The 19,578-nt window shown below is 34.9% G+C and overlaps 2 protein-coding genes across 3 annotated transcripts; one reads left to right on the forward strand and one right to left on the reverse strand.

Annotated features, from left to right (window-relative positions):
- Positions 1-918: 918 nt before the first annotated feature.
- On the reverse strand, positions 919-6,169 carry EVX2 (even-skipped homeobox 2). Of its 2 annotated transcripts, none has more exons than XM_063428656.1 (3): positions 5,752-6,169; positions 4,284-4,525; positions 919-1,762 (listed from the first exon to the last, which is right to left on the reverse strand). In XM_063428656.1, exons 1-3 carry the CDS (start codon positions 6,164-6,166, stop codon positions 1,154-1,156), a joined length of 1,266 nt encoding a protein of 421 aa, XP_063284726.1. In that variant the 5' UTR covers positions 6,167-6,169; the 3' UTR covers positions 919-1,153. The 2 variants fall into 2 exon arrangements, with proteins under 2 accessions (XP_063284726.1, XP_063284725.1); XM_063428655.1 differs by having other exon boundaries at positions 4,284-4,582; positions 5,752-6,166.
- Positions 6,170-14,809: 8,640 nt separating this feature from the next.
- HOXD13 (homeobox D13) lies at positions 14,810-17,421 on the forward strand. Its single transcript, XM_063428657.1, has 2 exons — positions 14,810-15,484; positions 16,336-17,421. Exons 1-2 carry the CDS (start codon positions 14,839-14,841, stop codon positions 16,584-16,586), a joined length of 897 nt encoding a protein of 298 aa, XP_063284727.1. The 5' UTR covers positions 14,810-14,838; the 3' UTR covers positions 16,587-17,421.
- The last annotated feature ends 2,157 nt before the right edge of the window (positions 17,422-19,578 follow it).

Here is a 19,578-nt window from a genome sequence, read left to right on the forward strand (position 1 = left end):
TTTTTTTTTAGGCATATTCGGGAACATACCTTGTGTTGTGAGAATAGAGTAATTAATCATAGTGCCAAGGTAAACTTTGAACACAAATGATTCTCCAATTTAATGAATGCCCTATTTCCTCATTCAAGTATTATCCAGATACAAAGATATTATTCATCAAGTAAAAAAAAAGCTTTAAGGTGAGATGGACTAGATAGAGTCATCGAGCAGACATGATAAGGTCACATAATAAACCAAAAAGAGCAAATAAAATGATAAACTTTCAACAGTAAAAAAAATGACACAAAAAAACAAAACAGAAATTGCCACACACAAAAAATAACAAATCATTAAAAACAAAAATCATAAAGTTGACATATAACTTATACCATACCGAATTAAACGAATATAAATAAAGCGAATTAAACAAAAATAAGGCAGAGGATGCAGGTTCTCTCACTGGTACCACGGAATGTCAGAGGTGAAAGTGTCCCTGTCTCTTTGATACAAAGTTGCTTCCCGTTGCTAGGAGGGGGCTGATGTTTAATTATGGATGTAGAAATAAAATATTTACTTTTACAAGCATACACTGACTGTGGTTTGTGGGTGTCAGGTCAGACAGAGTCCAGTTTTAGGGTGCATGTGTCTGGTGAGAGGGTCCCCTCTCTCTCGTCCGGGGATGTTTAGTTTTGGGGTGCAGTTATCTGAGCAGTTATCTGGTCCGGGGAGTCCAGTTTTGAGGTGCAGTTCTCTGGTTAGAGGGGTCCCCTCACTCCTCCCTGGGGTGTGTTCAGTTTTGGGGTGCAGTTATCTGGTAAGGGGAGTCCCCTCTCTCTGATCTGGGGGAATCCAGCTTTAGAGTACAGTTATCTGGTATGGGGGGGTCACCTCTCTCTTCCCTGGGGGGGGGTCACCATTTTGGGGTGCAGTTAGCTGGTTAGAGGAGTCCAGTTTTGGGGTGCAGTTAGCTGGTTAGAGAGGTTCAGTTTTGGGGTGCAGTTATCTGGTTAGAGGGGTCCAGTTTTGGGGTGCAGTTAGCTGGTTAGAGGGGTCCAGTTTTGGGGTGCAGTTAGCTGGTTAGAGGAGTCCAGTTTTGGGGTGCAGTTATCTGGTTAGAGGGGTCCAGTTTTGGAGTTCAGTTATCTGGTTAGAGGAGTCCAGTTTTGGGGTGCAGTTATCTGGTCAGGGGGGTCCCCTCTCTCTGGTCCGGGGGGGTGACGGAGGTCTTGCTGAGGACTGCCGCGGAGTAGGGCAGGAAGCTGCTCTCTGATCTCTGGGAGGCCGCGGTACATGTGAACTCGGAGCCCCTGCCTGCAGAGCTCAGCGCGGACGCCGTCTGGTTGCTATGACAACTGAGGCAGGAGCACGGCGTGCTGCCAGGTGCGGAAGCTGCTGCCGCTGCGGCAGCTGCTGCGGCGGCCGCAGCGCTGCTGTTAATCCCGGGGGACTGGTAAAGGCCCGGATGTCTGAAGCTGCAAAGTAGTTCCGGCCGGGAGTAGGGGTGTGAGAGGGCGCGGAAGGTGTCCAGAGGTCGGATGGAGGTGGCGAAGGGAGACGCTGCGGCCGCCGCTGCCCCAGAAGCCGCCGCGGCCGCCGCTGCCGCCGTCACCCCCACGTGGGGATAGTAGTGCAGAGGGACGTGCGAGTGGAAGGGGTAAGGAAGGCTTCCGGTGGCCGCAGCGTGGGTCATCATGTAGGTGTAGAAACTGGGGTCCGCCGGGTGAGGCCAGGACATGGCTAAACGTTGTCTTTTATCCTTCATCCTGCGGTTCTGGAACCACACCTGGAGCCCGGAATAATAATAAAAAAATAATAATAATTAGTGAAAAGTAATACAATAATAATAATCACTGCATGGCCAGAGCACTACAATAAACAATAATACAATAATAATAATAAAATAATAATCATTACTGCATGGGCAGAGCACTATAATAAACAATAACACAATAATAATAATTAGTGAAAAGTAATAAAATAATAATAATTACTACATGGGCAGAGTACTATAATAAACAATAATACAATAATAATAATAATAAAACAATTTTTTAAAAATTACTAAAACAACATGCTCACAGCTCCACTACACAGATTGTATATATATAATAAAACAAGGTAATGGCTAATATCTGCAGCTAATATATGCACTTGTTATAAAAAATAAAAAACTCATGGCTTAATTAAACAGGTACAAATATTATACTAACTATATTTATTTATTTATTTATCATAATTACTCAATTGAACAGAATCTGACGTGGATTTCTAGCAGGCTATCCCGAGTTGGTTTTTATTTTCCATTAATTTAGCATTTTTATATATAGTGGCCAAAGCAACGTGTGAAAAGGAAGTCATCAGCTTCTGCAAAACCACACCAGGAACAATATCTCAGCCCTGTCACTACACCCAGTCACTTGTTATCTGATCACCAGGAAAAATATTTCATTTGTGTGTCTATATATAATATATAAAATATTATAATATTATAAAATGTGTTTCCTAGGGAACAGATAGATAAGGAAATAGATAGATAGATAGATAGATAGATTGATAGATAGATAGATAGATAGATATTGAACCCCAGTATTTTTAGCTGCTTTTTTTTAAAAAAAAAAAATGTAAATCTAATTGAATATAAAACATAACTGCGTGATTTCTTCAGAATTTTTTCAAAACACATCCTGCTACATTTATAAAGATAATAATAGAAGCATTCTGACAGCACTGGTATTTCAGATCAAATAATTTCACCAGCACACATATTTCAGCAAAGGGTAATACAACTGGGGAATATTGAGAATAACATTTTATTGTTTTGGTGTTTTTTTTTGGAATAAATAAAAATGTGATTTATAATACGTCATCAAACAGCGCTTCTAGAATAAATGTGAATATCTTAGCACTTGTTAGTAGTATTTTGACGTTATTTTTTTTACATCGGATTAGGGAAGTATAACACAAAATCAGTGAATGCAAAATGAGTTGTTTTTTTTTTTTTTGTTTTGTTTTTGTTTTACACAGCGATTTAAATTGTAGTAACTGAAATATACTCAAACCAATAAGAGCAGCCTCACATTTAATAAATAGCCGTGAATATTATTTAATAGGTTATATTTTTGAACCAAGAGAATATTAAGGGGTTTATTTACTAAACAGTGAACAGACTCGCGTACACAAATCACTTGCAAAATGTAGGCCCAAATAAGCATGTTTGTGGAAACAAAAACTCCCAAATCCTCCTATTTTGGCCTAAATTGTGCAGGTTGTCAGCTCGCTGCAACCCGCCGTTTAGTAAATAAACCCAGGTTTCCTGGCAGCCTGTCAAAGCCATGCAATGTATTAAGGCTGAAATTCACAAGGAGTTTTACTTTAAATGTTACACTATCCATGTATCATACTCGCTGATTTGAATGTATTAATAAGATTCGGTAGGGACTGCTTAGCTTACACTAAATGCTGCGATTTGTTTATTTCAATTCACAAAAATCTAAAATAAAATCTTGCATTTCCCTCTGAGTTCGATGTATACAGTATTTTTGTTTAATTTAATTTTCCAGTAGAACAAATAATTCTGGTCATATAGGGCGTGCGATACAAAAAAGTTGGTATCCCCAATTCTACATACTTTGAAAGCTTGCTTTTAAATTACCTGTCACAGCTTAATGGTGTTTATTTTAATAAAATAAACAGCGATAAAGTATCAGCCATAATACTGGTAATAGTGGAGAAAAACTGTATGAATTGAGACACAGTGTTCAAAGCTGTAATGCTGGACCTTTGTATTGAACCTATATTAAAATGCTTTTAATGTTAAATATATATATTTATTTTTTTATTATTATTTTTGTAAATAAGAAGTTTTCAAGCACATGGTAACCATTCCAACCTAATTGGGCAGTAAGCAAACCTCGTATTGATTTAAATACACCTCTGGCATCTAAAGGGTTAATTTGACTCATGTTACAGCCTTGTAGCTAACACTCACTAACTTCCAAAAATAAATTCAAGCCGCTCAATATTCCATAATGATGGGATTATTCTAACCTTCAGGTGTTTATGTATGGAGACTAATTCAGGGTCAACATTCTAAAAGTAAGCAATCACCTTGGTAACCAATGGAATGTTGCTGATTTGACCGTTCTTAGAATCTTGCCCCAGAATTCCTCTCTAAGAGTTTTACAGGGTATATTTTAACGCAGTCTATACATTGAGTGATATCAATCCGGAGTTTCCCTGGGGAGAGACAGGCTTGTGGCAGTGTGAGGGCCAACACAGATCACCCTCCGTACATATTGTCCTACCTTAATGGTTGTTTCTGGGAGGTTTAGGGCGGCAGCCAATTCACATCTCCGGGGACGAGACACGTAGTTCTCTCGGTAGAATTCCTTTTCCAGCCTTGCTATCTGCTCCCGGGTGAATGCAGTCCGGTAACGACGCACCTGGTCAGCAGCAGAGCTCGAACTCCCAACGGGGTTACTACTGCTGTTAAGGCTGTTTAACCCAGATCCAGAGGAGCTGGTGGTACTGGCCACTGATCCACTGTCTGCAAGCACACAAGCAGGGACAAACCTTGTCAGCATGCCACAGAACCCTGTCCATCCTTAGACTGAATATTACTTGGTGTGGGCTCTAAATATTCCCAAAATTCTACTAAAACATGTAATGGTTTAAAACATAAAACAATACTAGTGGAGCAATACTTTAATTATATAGAGTATTACATACAGTAGTACTAGTGCTTAGCCAGGCAATTAAATGATATAAAGGACTGTTATGTATTGTTATGACTGTTATCTATTGTCTCTGCATGTTTCAAATGCTTGATACTTGTTTTTGTTTTGAATTGAATAACATTTTCACACTCTGAGTGTACACTGCCATTTATGTCTGAGTGCGCTGCAAGTTAGGAGGGAGCACAGCCCAACCATTTCAACACTGTGAGTGCAAACTGTGATATCAGATTCCCTAGGTATCAGACATTCGAAATACACACGGAAATGTGTACCGATACACCAGCGATTGATTCTCCACCATACATCATTGATTCGAACTGCTGATGCTAAAAATAATCGATACTTATTTTCTAAATCGCCTAATAATGAAATGACTTCAAGTTAAAGGCTGCATCTTATGCTTAACGTTCTTTTCACGGAATTGTTTCTGTTACATGAAGTTCCAGAATAAATAGATTTCTCTTAAATAGCACATAGTAGATATAATAAACAAAATGTCTAGGTTTTTTTTTAAGTATATCTCTATAGCACAGTATAAATAATATGTAGTATCAAAAATGTGTTAATACATATCTCTATAATGTATATTTTTATTAGAGCTGAACAGTAACTCAGAACTACTCTGTATGACAATATTTTGCATTTTTATTTTGGTTTAATTCTATATTTTTATTGTATACTATTTATGAGTAGTGTGTGTATATAAATAAAACACATATTTACAAATATTTTTTTTTTAAAAAACCTTCGCTCATACATTTGTTCACAATGCACTCAAGCCAATACTGTTTAAATTATTGCGAATTAGGTTGGGAAATAAACCTGTCATGCAAATATATGTGTTAGACACACGTGTAATTTTACTATCTGCTATTTTACATTCCCAAAAAAAAATAATAAAAAGAAAAAAACAAACTTTTAAAAATAAAATACAAATGCAAAGATTACAGTAGCCATATTAAAAATAAAAATAAACTCAAATAAAAATGCAAGTTACCTCTGTATGTCAAGAAGGGGTATAGAGAGGGATAGGTACCTTTGTCCTTCAGCTGGGTATCTCTGAGACTTGTTGGGGAGCGCAGGTTTGAACACCCCACCTCCACATCACTGCTCATATCTGAGTCTGGGACCACTTCAGAATACTGACTGGACTTCTTCACCCTTTCTGGCCCAGATATATCAGAAACGCTGTTGCTCTCACTGTTGGGGTGAGGGATGCTAAACAAACTATCTATTTCAAATTTGCCCTTGGTGGGGATGTCCCCTATGGATCCGTGCAAAGAGGTGGAAGTTAGTCTGGGGCTCAGGCGAGCTGTGTGATGTGAATTGTCCAGGGCCTCTAAAACTGCATTGCCAGCTGAGTCGGATAAATTGGAAATCCTTTTGCCTGTGGTTGGGCTGTGCAACCCTCTTTCCATCAGAATCATCTCTTTTCTTATCCTTTCCATCATGTCAGCTTTGTAAAAAAAAAATAAAAAAAAAAAAAATGGAAAGTAGAAAGGCTGGTGTTGTTGTAATGATGATCTGTATGTAGCAGAGACCAATTCGCATTCAGCTTGGCAAAGTCGCTAAATATTATCTTTGCTCCTTCCTCTCTCTCTTTCTCCTCTCTCCCTCTGTGTGATTTCTCCAAGCGTTGTGTTAAAATTGAGGGGTGCAAATGCAATGGAAGGACTGGTCAAAATGACCCACACTTCCTTCCAAGACAGAAATGTAATTCATCAAAAGTAGGGCTCGTCATTAAGGTATGAATGACGCTGTTTGAATAATCATTTATTGTAACAGTTTTATAAGCAAATGAATACAGGCTCCTGTCATTGGGCTGCGAAGGCGGATTCTGAGCAGACAAATATATCCAGGTACAAGGAGAGACAATGAATGAACTGTGAGGCTCTTCTTCCAAGCTTCTTCAGACCTTGCTTCAATTGCTGTGGGGTTTGGCCTCTGGGGTGGAATTGACAGGCTGATTAATAAAATGAGCTCAGCTACATTTCCCCTTCATTTAGGAGAATCATTATGCTCTGATTTTTGTTTTGTTGGCTTTTAGGTCCTAACGATGCCTCCTCTGATTTTACTTTAACTTGCAGAGACATATATTATTATAACTGTTTTTTTTTTTTTTTTTCTGTGCCTATGTATGTGAATGGTTCTACTAGATGATGCATTGTTAAATAGGAATATTAATAGGCAATTGTAAATAAAACACTCAGATTTTCAGAATATTATTTTGCAATTATTCTACTGTTTATTTAAAAACAGTTGACACAATATTGAAACTTTTATTTACATAATCAAGAATAATATGTGCTTGTTTAATAATTATTTCTTCTTTTTTTTTTCTAATGCAGGCAAATCCAGAAAATGATTTGATACATTATTTAATATAAAATGCTATTCCAGATTTATCCAGCTCTGGTTCTAAAATGTATTAAAATCTGTTATTCCTCTCACAATAATTCACACTGATATATGTCATCAATGTAATGTTTAATGCAAGCAATCATGTATTGCAACAGGTTTTTATACATTTGTTTTCAAATGTACTACAGATGTAATAGTATATCAGTCATACCAACTGAAATTATTTGGTGTGTGGTGTAATAGTGATAAGTGTTGAATAAATAATAACATAAATAATATAAATAATAACATAATAATAGGCAATAGTTCTCTATATTCTTTTATTATAAATTAGTCAAACAAATTAATAAATTGTTTTGCATTGATGATATCTTAAAACAAAAATTCAATTAATGTTTTCTATCTATCCATCCATCTATCTATCTATCTATCTATCCATCCATCTATCCATCTATCTATCTATCTATCTATCTATCTATCTATCTATCTATCTATCTATCTATCCATCCATCCATCCATCTATCAGTCTATCTATCTATCTATCTATCCATCCATCTATCCATCTATCTATCTATCTATCCATCCATCCATCCATCTATCAGTCTATCTATCTATCTATCTATCTATCTATCTATCTATCCATCCATCTATCTATCTATCTATCTATCTATCTACCCATCCATCCATCTATCCATCTATCTATCTATCTATCTATCTATCTATCTATCTATCTATCTATCTATCTATCTATCCATCCATTTATCATTCTATCTGTCTATCTATCCATCCATCTATCTATCTATCTATCTATCTATCTATCTATCCGTCCATCTATCATTCTATCTATCTATCTATCTATCTATCCATCTTCTCCTATTCCATTTTGTTTGTGAGTGCAAATAAATTTTTGATAACTGAGAGTGATTTATTGCAAGTATATTTGATCACCTTAATAACATGTCACAGTAAAGTATATAATCTTAATAAACCTGTTTATTTTGAAGTTTATTTTTCCCATTCCGTTCTTTACATCATTGAATACCATAAATGTGCTATTCCATAATTAATTTGTGTTCTCTTACATAGATTAACCGTGTTATATTTTTTCTATTTAAAATTGTCCAGTTTTGGAGATAATAACTATATTAAAATTGTATACATTAAAGGTGGTAATATTGGTGTTCTCTCTGATCGGTTTTAAAGACATGTATGTATACATGTGAGCTAAATGAACTGACAATGTCCACGTGCTATCCATTTAGAAAAGCAGACAGCCACTATTATAGCAGTTTCAGTGGTCCGCATGAGTCAAGTTCAATTTACAAAATCTGATGACTTAAAGAAGATACCAACTATCTTATCGCTATCGTATGGCTCCCCCATCTGTCTAACACTAAGCATTGCTACACAAGTGGCAACATATACTGACAGTGGACTCTGAAAATAACTGATACATTATATCTTCAGACAGACATAAAATAGAACGATAGAACATTAAAAAAATAACAAACAGAGCAGAGAATGCAGAAAAGCCATTATATATCACTTATTCCTTAGCGAGGTCTATTCACTAAGCAACTACTGTGGTGACTTGTATCTGATTGTTAAGGTTCAATTATAAAGTTGGAAAAAAAGAATAAGGATTTTTTTTTAATCTATCATGGACTAAAAGAAACATGCTGATCCCCCACTTCTCACTGTTTAGTGAATAAAACCTTCTGTTTTATTCACTAAACAGATGCACATATGCGCATGATTGCATTCGGCTGTATAGCCTCATATCAGCTAGCATGACTGTTTTCACAAAATGGTTATGTATTATCTTAAATAAAATATTCCTAAACCTGCTAAGGTTATATTAGTGAGACACTATAGGCACCAAAACAACTTTATCTTAATGAAACAGTTTTGGTGTATAGATCATGCCCCTACAGTCTTACTGCTCAATTCTATGCCATTTGGAAGTTAAATTGCTTTGTTTATGTTTACCTCCCTGCATGTGACTTGCACAAGCTCCCTAAACACTTCCTGTAAAAAGTGATCTAATGTTGAAATTTCCTTTATTGCACATACAGTTTATTTTAACATTTCTTATCTTGTGCCCTGTAATGGCCTTCTAGATTACCTGGGAGCTTCCTTTATGTGAGTAAAGGGCAATTTACAGAGCAGGAAATAAAAACGTCTAAAGCAATTTAACATCTGGTTGAAAATAAAGCCATTGTTTGTTTGTTTTTTCATGCAGGCTGCCTGAGCCAGGGGAGGTGTGGCTAGGGCTGCATAAACAGAAACAAAAATGATTTGACTACTAAATGGCAGAGCACTGAGCAGTGAGACTGCAGGGGCATAATCTATACACCCAAACTACTGCAAGCTGTTTAGCTGCCTATAGTATCTCTTTAACCCCTTAAGGACCAAACTTCTGGAATAAAAGGGAATCATGACATGTCAAACATCATGTGTCCTTAAGGGGTTAAATATTGGATAAGAGGGTAGTTAAAACAGGAGAGTCTGTGCTAGTCTACTGTTTACTGTCTCTATTGCAGGACCATAGAGACAGTAATATTTATTTTTATTTCCTGTATTTATTTATAATAACAGCTTATGTGAAATAATTTACACAACTAATAGTATTTGCATTATATCCAAGTACGTCCTAACTCACATTAAATATATAATTTTCTATTCATCCAAGTACTCATAATATATAGTGCATATTCATACAATGGAAATAAAAATCAAACCATTGATAAGGTTACTGATATTGATACAATTAACTTGTCTGTCAATATATTACATTTAATAATTGTTTTGTAATCTGTCCACACATCATAAATACAACTTAGACATCAAAACAACTTCTTTGGCCTTTGAATGGTGGGGTTAGATTTTAAATGTTTCATTTTATTTAATTCCAGAGGATTGATGGATACATGACTTTGGCTAAATTCTTGAAGATGAAACAACCACCTTATCTTATCAGTCAAGTTTAAAAGTTTAAAAACGTTCTAGTTTTGTGACTTTTCAGTTTTAAAGGGCTAAATGTCTAAAAACCTATTTAAACTTTAGAAATCAGTGTATCCTTTTTATCAGTTAAGGTATGTCCTACCACCTATTTGTTCAGTAGTGAGTTACAGGTGTTGAAAGGTTTGGCTGTAAAACATTTATTTTATTGCTGATAATAAAATTGGGGGGGGGGGGGGATTACTTAAATAGCTGTTTGTGAAAACATTCAACATTGTAGGATGCACTTATATATATATATATATATATATATATATATATATATATATATATATATAAAAAACTTAGTGTTTCCATGTATAACATATAGTGTGTGTATATATTTAAAGGTAATGTGAAAAAAATAATTCCAAGATCTGCATGGATGTCAGGATTGTGTCCTTGAGTTCAACCTTTGAGTGAAGTCTGTGTAATGTTTTGTTTGCACTACAGAAAGCCACAGAGAGGAAATGCTTAAAGAGAACCTAGGCCAAACTAGTGGTTAAATGACCTGTTTTAATTATATGCTGTTAAAGACCAACTGTTGAAAGAATTGATTTTCAACTATTTGGTCAAAGTTGTTTTGTGTCCAGTGATTTCCACTTGTTCCATAAGAAATACTAGTGCTAATATACACTGTGTCCATAAATAAAAGTCAGCCAGCTGTTTGTTGAGATTTCACTTGAAAACACATAGAGCCATCTAGTGGAGGAACTGTCGCACTACATCACTGATACACTTGGACAGCAAAAACTGATATTCAGGATTTACATCAATTAATTTTTCCAGAACGAAATGCAAACTTGATTAGTGAGATAATAAGAGAGTTAAAGAGTGCAAGTAAGAGGTTTACTGAGTACTAGTTCACATTTTCTACGGAAACTGTGAATGTACATACTGACAATATGAAACCAAATGCATGATAATGTAAACAATTCATTTAAAACATAATTTCTTAAATAAACAGTTGTGGATATGACATTTGATACTTTAGAGTAAATGTGATTTTTAAAGCAACGTTGGAAGAATTACACAGTACATTTATATGTTGCACTATTGCACTATACGACTGTCTGAATATAATCTATTTTAAATAAAGGTATAGACATTAAAAGTTTGCAGTTATAATTGACATTATATTTATATATTTATATATTTATAGTGCTTATAGTTATATTTAAAAGAACAGGAAGATCAGGTAAGTAGAACTGCTTATTTTGATCATTTCATTAATTATATTGATGAAATTCAAGATATTGAAAATATGTGTACTATTTGACTTTTACCTCCTTCAGATATACACACACACACACACACACATTTTTTATGCGTATTCTTCAATTAAGTGTATTCTTAAACACATTTAAATAATAAGTTTATACATAGAAAAAAAAAAGTATGTAGGCAAGTACATCAAACTCAGCCAATATACGATTTCCAACTAAAATATTGGGCAACATTTTGAAAAGTCTTGTAAACTATACACATCGCCATTTAGTAACTAGAGCACATACATTGTACATTGTCCTTGTAAAAAAAGTTTTACTTTTTAACTTTTTTTTACTTAAATATATGAAATCATTAACTAACTGAGAAATACTGAACACTGTATTGTCAGCATTTCATTTACACATTCAACTACATATCAATGAAGTCGTAGTGTTCAGTGGAATATATATCAACGTTTTGCATCGAACACACATAACTCACTATACATAGACCCACGAAGCAAATCTTTATAATCTTTATAATGAATTATATAATGGGCAGGGCTTGGTTGTATGTAATTTGTTATAATGTTTATTTGTAACAAATGTTTACAAAAGTTCGATAGGAAAAAAAAGATATCTAATACAATTCTAATGTTTCTTATTGTAACTGTATAAGTAGTGAAAAATAACAGTAATATATAGAAAATAGACAATAGTAAAATATTAATTAGAAAAATATGTTAATATGTATATAACGATGTTGACAATATAATAAATGAAATATAGAAAAGTATTTTGAAGAGTGAATGTTGAATTTGTGTTTCTTAGACTTTGTTATACAATTAATAAATGGTAAGGGTCTAATTAAAAGTAGCAAAATATAGATTCTTTAACCCTTGTATCTAACAGTAAGAGAGTGAGTTTGGGACAGAATTAGTGAGAAATTTGTTGTTTTTTTTAACTGATAGTTGTTGTAGAGTTAATTGATACATTTATATATTGTGTGATGAAACTTTTAGATCATCCAAACTGTAAGAAAAAAAAACACATAGTAAATGTGATCTCAACCCACCACAAACACCTTGTCAGATAAAAAAAATATCTAATTGGACTTGATGTAACAATTTCGTATGTTTTTTGTTATATTGGCCATATTATTTATATTTATAATTAAATGTGTCAATCTTGCTCTTAGTTGACAATAATGAAATAGTGAATACAAACCCTTAAACTGATTAAAATATAATGACATTTCAATGATAGATACACTGTGAAATAGTACAATATACTCTCATATAACCATGGTACATCATTAAATAATTCTAATGTGATCTAATTTAATAATAAATGCATTGTGAAATATTTTTTTATTTAATATCATAATAACAGGCATTTTGCAGTGTTTTAATGAGAAAAAAAAACAAAACAAAAAAACATTTCTCTTAAAATTATTACTTTTTTCTTTGATTTTAGTTTTTTTTTATAAAACTAAACGGATTTAGGGAAATATTAACTAAACGGTAAATGGTGCAGTATTGACAACAGCCTTGACATATTCAGGCCTACATAACCAAGTTTGGAAAATGAAAGTCTGCAGTTCAGAGATTTTTCATCAATACTCAAATTTAGCTTAATTTATTTGTTAGCTGTTTGAAGAACACATTCTAGTAAGTTCACTTGAGCAGTTGCTATGCACATAGAACCCACGACGTGTTTTGTATAATTAAATATTATTATTATATTATTATATTATTATTCCCAAACTGACATTGTTCGTGGAATAAGCTTCATTTGATCCTTTTTGTAATAATCTGCTAATGAGTGAATATATCAATATCACTTCCTTGAGGGGTAAGATAGTGATCCAGTATTTAACTTTCGTTTTCTAATTTTATTGCAGTAAACACTATTTGAAATGAACAGTTGATTAATATATACATTGCAAATACATGGGAGGATGAATAACTTTTTTTTACTGTAGTCTGTAGTTTTCCTGCAACCTATGGATAGCACCTTTTATATTTAATTACAGTTAATACTTAGAATTCGATGTGATAGCATACAGAATATAAAGAACAGATCTCATTCACATAATAGGCGTTTTATTTCCTTTGCACTAATTCTAGTACCTAACGTTAAATAATTCATATTGGATTTTTTTTATTATTTTTTTTTAAAGTCACAGAATCATCCACTTCTCTTGTTGCATAAAATTAGAGTTTCTCTTTCACAGGATATTGCAATGGTCTGAATGAGAAAATATACCTCTCCATTCAGTACTGAGCAATATGGATTAATCTGGGGAACTGAACAGGCAGCGCTGATTGGACATAACATCTCACTCAATAAATCTGGAACTTTCATTAAAGCTCTTATCCAGGCTATGAAAAAAACAAACCTGCAGCAATACAGTTATATGATACAACGAAGTTATATACAGATTCACAAACAGGTGTGCATACGTGTGTGTGTGTGTGTGTGTGTGTGTGTGTGTGTGTGTGTGTATGTGTGTGTATGTGTGTGTGTGTGTGTGTGTGTGTGTGTGTGTGTGTGTGTGTGTGTGTGTGTGTATTTTATATATAATATATGTATATATATGAATGTATATGTATATATAATACATACGTATATGGATGGATAACTGACATTTTTAGGTAGTAGGACAGATAGTTTGCACTTAACCCACAACCATATAATTATATTGTACCATATATTTTATGATAGACAGACAGATAAATTATAAGAATTGCGCCATGGTGATAGCCCCTGTTTTAAAACCATGTGGCTCAATCATCGTATTAATCGTATCCATTACTGAACTGACACTATTATACGTTTTATTTCTCCGCTTGCCTAATGCTAAATGGTGTGTGCATTAATTACTGTTCCAGATAGGGAAGGATTATAAGTGATTCAGTGATTCATATTCCCACAATCCTTTGTTTGCTACTTAACTTCAGGTGTGTCTTGGTTGTTGTTTCCTGTTTGTTTCGTTTTAACTTGTTTATGTTTTGGGCTGTAAACAAGGTTGTCTGGAGATGAGGTTTGCAGTTACCAGCCAGCCAGCTGCACCATGTTACATATCTATGGTGTAAATAGGTTGCAGAGCTTAATGAATGACTATGTAACTAGTTCTTCCTGGTGTTTATAGCAGCTTTGGCAAACAAGGTGTTTTGTGCTTCTTCTGCAGGGAGATTGAAGGTATACCAGTAAGGTGCACAACTAACTTTTTTTGAATAATCTCTCCTTGATATGGACAAAGGGGAAGGGATGGTGTGTGTGTGGAAACGAAAGAAAGTATTCTAGGTGGGAATTTAGAACCCCTGGGACTGTAAAAGTGGGTTGATTGCTCTCTTCGTTTAATTCCCTTTTCAGGCCACGTGACTGCGACCCACCAATGGTGGGAGCCCTGGCTACTGCAAACAAATCTGTAAAATGACTCCCCCACCCCCTCCCAACCTGAACTTAGTTTTTATAAACGTATCACAATGATCTAACCTGCCTGAAGGGATAGCAGTTTACACTATGCCCTGCACTGGATTACAGGAGGGATGTGCAAAGCTCTGAACAAACGCAGCCAGTGGGAGATGGAAGGACTGAGAGGTGGAGAGGGCTCTTCCACAAACCAGTGCAGGAATTTCTTCTCTCCCCCCTCTGTGTTTGGCTCTCCATCCAGCAGAGCAGTCTCAGGATTAGCCTACCCTGGGGCTGAGAGGTCCAGCTCTGCACGCTCTGAGGCCACCAAGGAAGGACCCTCATGTCCAGCCTCTACTGGGCCCTCTGCCCCATCCCTGGGCTATGGCTACCACTTTGGGAACGGATATTACAGTTGTCGCATGTCCCATGGTGTGGGTCTGCAGCAGAGCCCCCTTAAATCATCCAGCCACCCCCCTATAGGAGGTTTCCCAGTGGAGAAATACATGGACGTGTCCAGCCTGGCTAGTACAAGTGTCCCCAGCAATGAGGTGCCTTCCAGGGCTAAGGAAGTGTCTTATTTCCAGGGTTACACCAATCCTTACCAGCATGTTCCAGGATACTTAGACATGGTGTCAACGTTTAGCTCTGCGGAGCCTAGACACGAAGCCTACATCTCAATGGAGGGCTACCAGTCATGGACTCTGGCTAATGGCTGGAACAGTCAGGTTTATTGTAAGGACCAGTCTCAAGCCCCTCATTTCTGGAAGTCATCTTTCCCAGGTACAGTGTGTGTGTGTGTTTGTGTGTGTGTTTATGTGTGTTTGTGTGTGTGATGGTAGGGGGAGAGGGGGGGGGGACTTGCAAACAAGCCAAGCTAGTAATTAGTGTTCTGTATAGAGACATGCAATATAGAGCATTGCATTCCTACTGTCACAACTAAAAGTTTTTAGAACAATGCTGCTGCCTGGTGTAAAGCCCCCTTTCCCTCCCCTCCCCCACTCACAACCTGTATGCCTGAGATATAAATATATTCTAGAAGCAAAAGCAAAACCAGTTTGTAGAAGCACGTTTTATCATAAGATATATATAAGGTAGATACTGATCTTTATAATATGAATGATATATCTAAAATACTGAATAATAACCTCACATTCACTCACACACACAAACTCATTCACATACAGACACGTTATGCATCTATTATTGTGCGTAAGATTGCGAGATTTACTAACCGGTGGATCTTTTTGAAGCAGGGATACATTTTGCTCTTAGAAGTCTGATATGAAAGTTCCCATGTAGAACCCCTAACCTGGCATTAGAGGTTTAAATTGCAAGAAATATGTGTATCATTTTTACGGTTTAACATACCTCTCTCTGAGTGTAAACTTCAGAGCGAAACGTTGGTATCAAAGTATTTGATTATTCCACAATGGCCACAACTAGTTTTATCAGCAATTCCGGTTGTTGTTTTTTTGTTATATTATACTATATACACGCTCATTCATTCAGAATAACAGAATTACTGTGTTTTTCTGAAGATCGTTCTTGATATAAAAGGTGATTTTGTAGGATTCAAGTATTGTAGAATCTGTGACATTTTTTATATATTTTTTTCTCTTCTTTCCCTTTAGGTGATGTAACACTAAGCCAGCCAGACATGTGTGTGTACAGGAGAGGGAGGAAGAAGAGGGTCCCTTACACCAAATTGCAACTCAAAGAACTTGAGAATGAATATGCCCTTAACAAGTTCATTAACAAGGACAAAAGGCGTAGGATATCTGCAGCCACAAACCTCTCTGAAAGACAGGTCACTATATGGTTTCAAAACAGGAGGGTGAAGGACAAGAAAATAGTCTCTAAACTAAAGGAGAATATATCTTGATCTGGCAATTCAAGTGCATTAAAAGCAACTTGCCCACATTGTTTCAAACAGTCCTGAAATTACTTAGATGCCAATAATCCTCATACCCAGACGTTCTAACCTTCCTTTGATGGGCTTCAAACATTTTGTCCACCGAATTCCAAATGCTTTATCTAGTTTTAAAAAATATATATATATTTTTTTGGGGCTTTGGACAAAGTTTAGGAGCTTTTTGCTCAGACACAGAACACACAGACTACCTGTGGTCTTATTCAATAATGTCAAGTTTTGCAGTCATAATTTTTATTAAGATTCTCCCATCTTGTGATACCATTGCCTCTCAGGAAAAAAAAAAAAAAAATCGTCAAATCTAATTGCAACATCATTTAACCCGAAGGACCTTGGCAAATGTCTTAACTTGGAAACACTTCAATTTGCATGTATTTAAATTCAGTATATTGTGAATTACTACACACTAATTTGGACACCTCCTCACCACGCAGGTGTGGTTGTACACTACCAAATGCAGCCAAGTTGTACTGTGCATTGTGTTTTATATATATATATGTGTTTTGGCATTATTTTCTTTTATTTTTTTTAATCAAAGCATTGGTCGATTTTTTTGTTTAATATGAACTACAATATATTGTCAATACACCTGGTTTTTCTTAGTGAATACAATTTTCATCACCATACGAATTGTTACTTTTTGATCAGTGTTATAATAAAACTATTGCAATCTATTTTTATACAAAAAAAAAAATACACTTCAGGTAAGAGTTACCAAGGCAAAGCTGAATCAGTTTCAAGTAAAAGTGCTACATTTGGACACATCAGGACTAAACCAATTGGACATTTCTGATGATGCAACTGTTACATTTTGTTAAGATTGGCTATAAAACGTCTAGTATTACCAATACCAATAAAAAAATCTTAGTCTTCACAAAAATGAACATACACAATTTTGTACACGCTGTCAAAAAAAGTCAATAGTTTCGAATGGGAAATATCTTTAATCACGAAATATATTTATTGTGGCATTTTTCCTCCCACCACAACTATCAAAATCATTCCAATACTCTAGATTAGAGCTATACAGACATTTTTATTTTTGCTCAGAAAATGTTTAAAGGTATTGTTGGCGGCTTAGCCAATAGAAAACTAGAAACAGTGATTTGAGAACCCCCTTACAAAATAATGGACATGGAAAATGTTCTACTTTTGAATTTTTTTTGGCCTACATTTTGCAAGCCAGTTCAGTTTTTTTACGTAAATACACCACCACACTATCTTGTGATTAAGGTCTTTTGAATCCCTATTCCACGTGAACCAGTGGGATGTTTGTATTTCAAAGTCTCCACGATTGCATTTTATGTTGTATGGTTTTATGTTTCTTTTGGATAAACAGCGGAACCTGAAAAATAGGCCCTATTCGGTGTACTTGATTTTAACCAAGGTCCTACTATTTGGAAGGTACAGTTTGTGAATTTGGGAAATTATTGTATATATTTTGATGGGATATTTTGTAAAGCACTTATGTCTTAAATTTTCAAAGCGAAGTAATGAACTTTTATAATCAAGATCTCCAAAATGGTTTCTACTATGAATAAAATCATATTATTTTATTTTTAAAAATTCCTTTAATAAAAATTACAGGAGATTCTATAAATGTCTCGTGTAGAGTTACCTATTGTTTGTTTCACTAAACGTTCTAGAAATGGATATTTTAACTTTTTAAAACAATTGTTGGGGTCATTTCGAAATAGTAACATTACCTTCAATGTCCGGGCAAATGCGGTAACCATTTCAGTGCCAGAATACAGTACAATAGGCTGAATAGCACTAGGCATCTATGGTAGGCATGGGCATATTTAGGAAATTAATTGGAACTTTGTAACCATTTTAACTGGTTTTTTTTTAAGCATTTTATAGATTATTTAGAACTATGTTTTTCTAGCTTCTTAACTTGATACACAGTGTATGAAAACTTTATCGTGTGCAGGAATATGTGCGTAATTGTGGGTAATTTTCTAGGGATATACTATATCTACAAGACATTTCATATTTAAGTAATTAAAGAACAAAAATACAGTAGTATGTTTTAAAACATTAAATATTGTGAATCATATATTAATATAGTAGGTAAATATAGTAGGTACTTTAAAAATGAGCGTGGAACTGGGTTTAAGGTGTAGAATGTGCAACTAGAATTGTATTTAGGGAGACGGTAAACAATCCAAGGGGTAACTTTTTAATTTAAATATTTTTGAAGATCCCCAACTGGTTTAGTCATGTCAGATTTTTTTTTTTTCTAATACAGCTGTTTAGGATGGATATGCAGTCAAAAAATGGTTGAGTTGATTTGAGAATTGACTTACCAAAGTTCAGACATCTTGGGCGTTAGAAAGACCTCTTTTCATCCATTTAGGCCTACAATTTGCAGGATGTTTCCCAGGTCATCAGAACATGCTGTTAACTAAATATGCCCCTTGGTGAAAAATGGAGGCAGGGTGTTAACACACCACAATTCATTCATTAATGAACAAGCTCCTTGCAATAGTCTATATGGAATTAATTAACTCTCAGGTTCAATGATTAAAGCATACTCCTTACTGGGTTTTTTATTCCCTATTCGTAGTAAGAGTAAAAATAAGTGCAGTACTTATTGCTGGTAACAATGCATACATTAATTGATAATTAATTATGCATAACTCTGTTATGATCAACTATTATGCTGAAAGACAGGCAGTATTGGCCAGTAAAATGGAATTACATAAAACAAAGGTGATTACATATACTAAATTGTGCACGCATTAAACTTCAGTATATTTGTTGGTTTGTTAGATGGACATTATATTTTTTGTAATATATATATATATATAAAACTATATATACTTAATATGCATAAAATACAATTGTCATCTAAGGGCCAACACATTTACTGCAGTTTATTGCGTGCACTATTTATTTAGTGTGTGTGTGTGTGTGTGTGTGTGTGTGTGTGTGTGTGTGT

The sequence above is a fragment of the Pelobates fuscus genome, chromosome 8 (genome assembly GCF_036172605.1).
Source record: "Pelobates fuscus isolate aPelFus1 chromosome 8, aPelFus1.pri, whole genome shotgun sequence".
Taxonomy (NCBI): domain Eukaryota; kingdom Metazoa; phylum Chordata; class Amphibia; order Anura; family Pelobatidae; genus Pelobates; species Pelobates fuscus.

Excerpts from the sequence above, each read along its gene's own strand:
- EVX2 (XM_063428655.1), bottom strand. The coding sequence starts at position 6,166 with ATGATGGAAAGGATAAGAAAAGAGATGATTCTGATGGAAAGAGGGTTG. Across the intron at positions 4,583-5,751 it reads TACCCAGCTGAAGGACAAAG|GATGGACAGGGTTCTGTGGC; the intron begins GTACCTATCCCT and ends ATTCAGTCTAAG. Across the intron at positions 1,763-4,283 it reads TCCCAGAAACAACCATTAAG|GTGTGGTTCCAGAACCGCAG; the intron begins GTAGGACAATAT and ends TCCGGGCTCCAG.
- HOXD13 (XM_063428657.1), top strand. The coding sequence starts at position 14,839 with ATGTGCAAAGCTCTGAACAAACGCAGCCAGTGGGAGATGGAAGGACTG. Across the intron at positions 15,485-16,335 it reads CTGGAAGTCATCTTTCCCAG|GTGATGTAACACTAAGCCAG; the intron begins GTACAGTGTGTG and ends CTTTCCCTTTAG.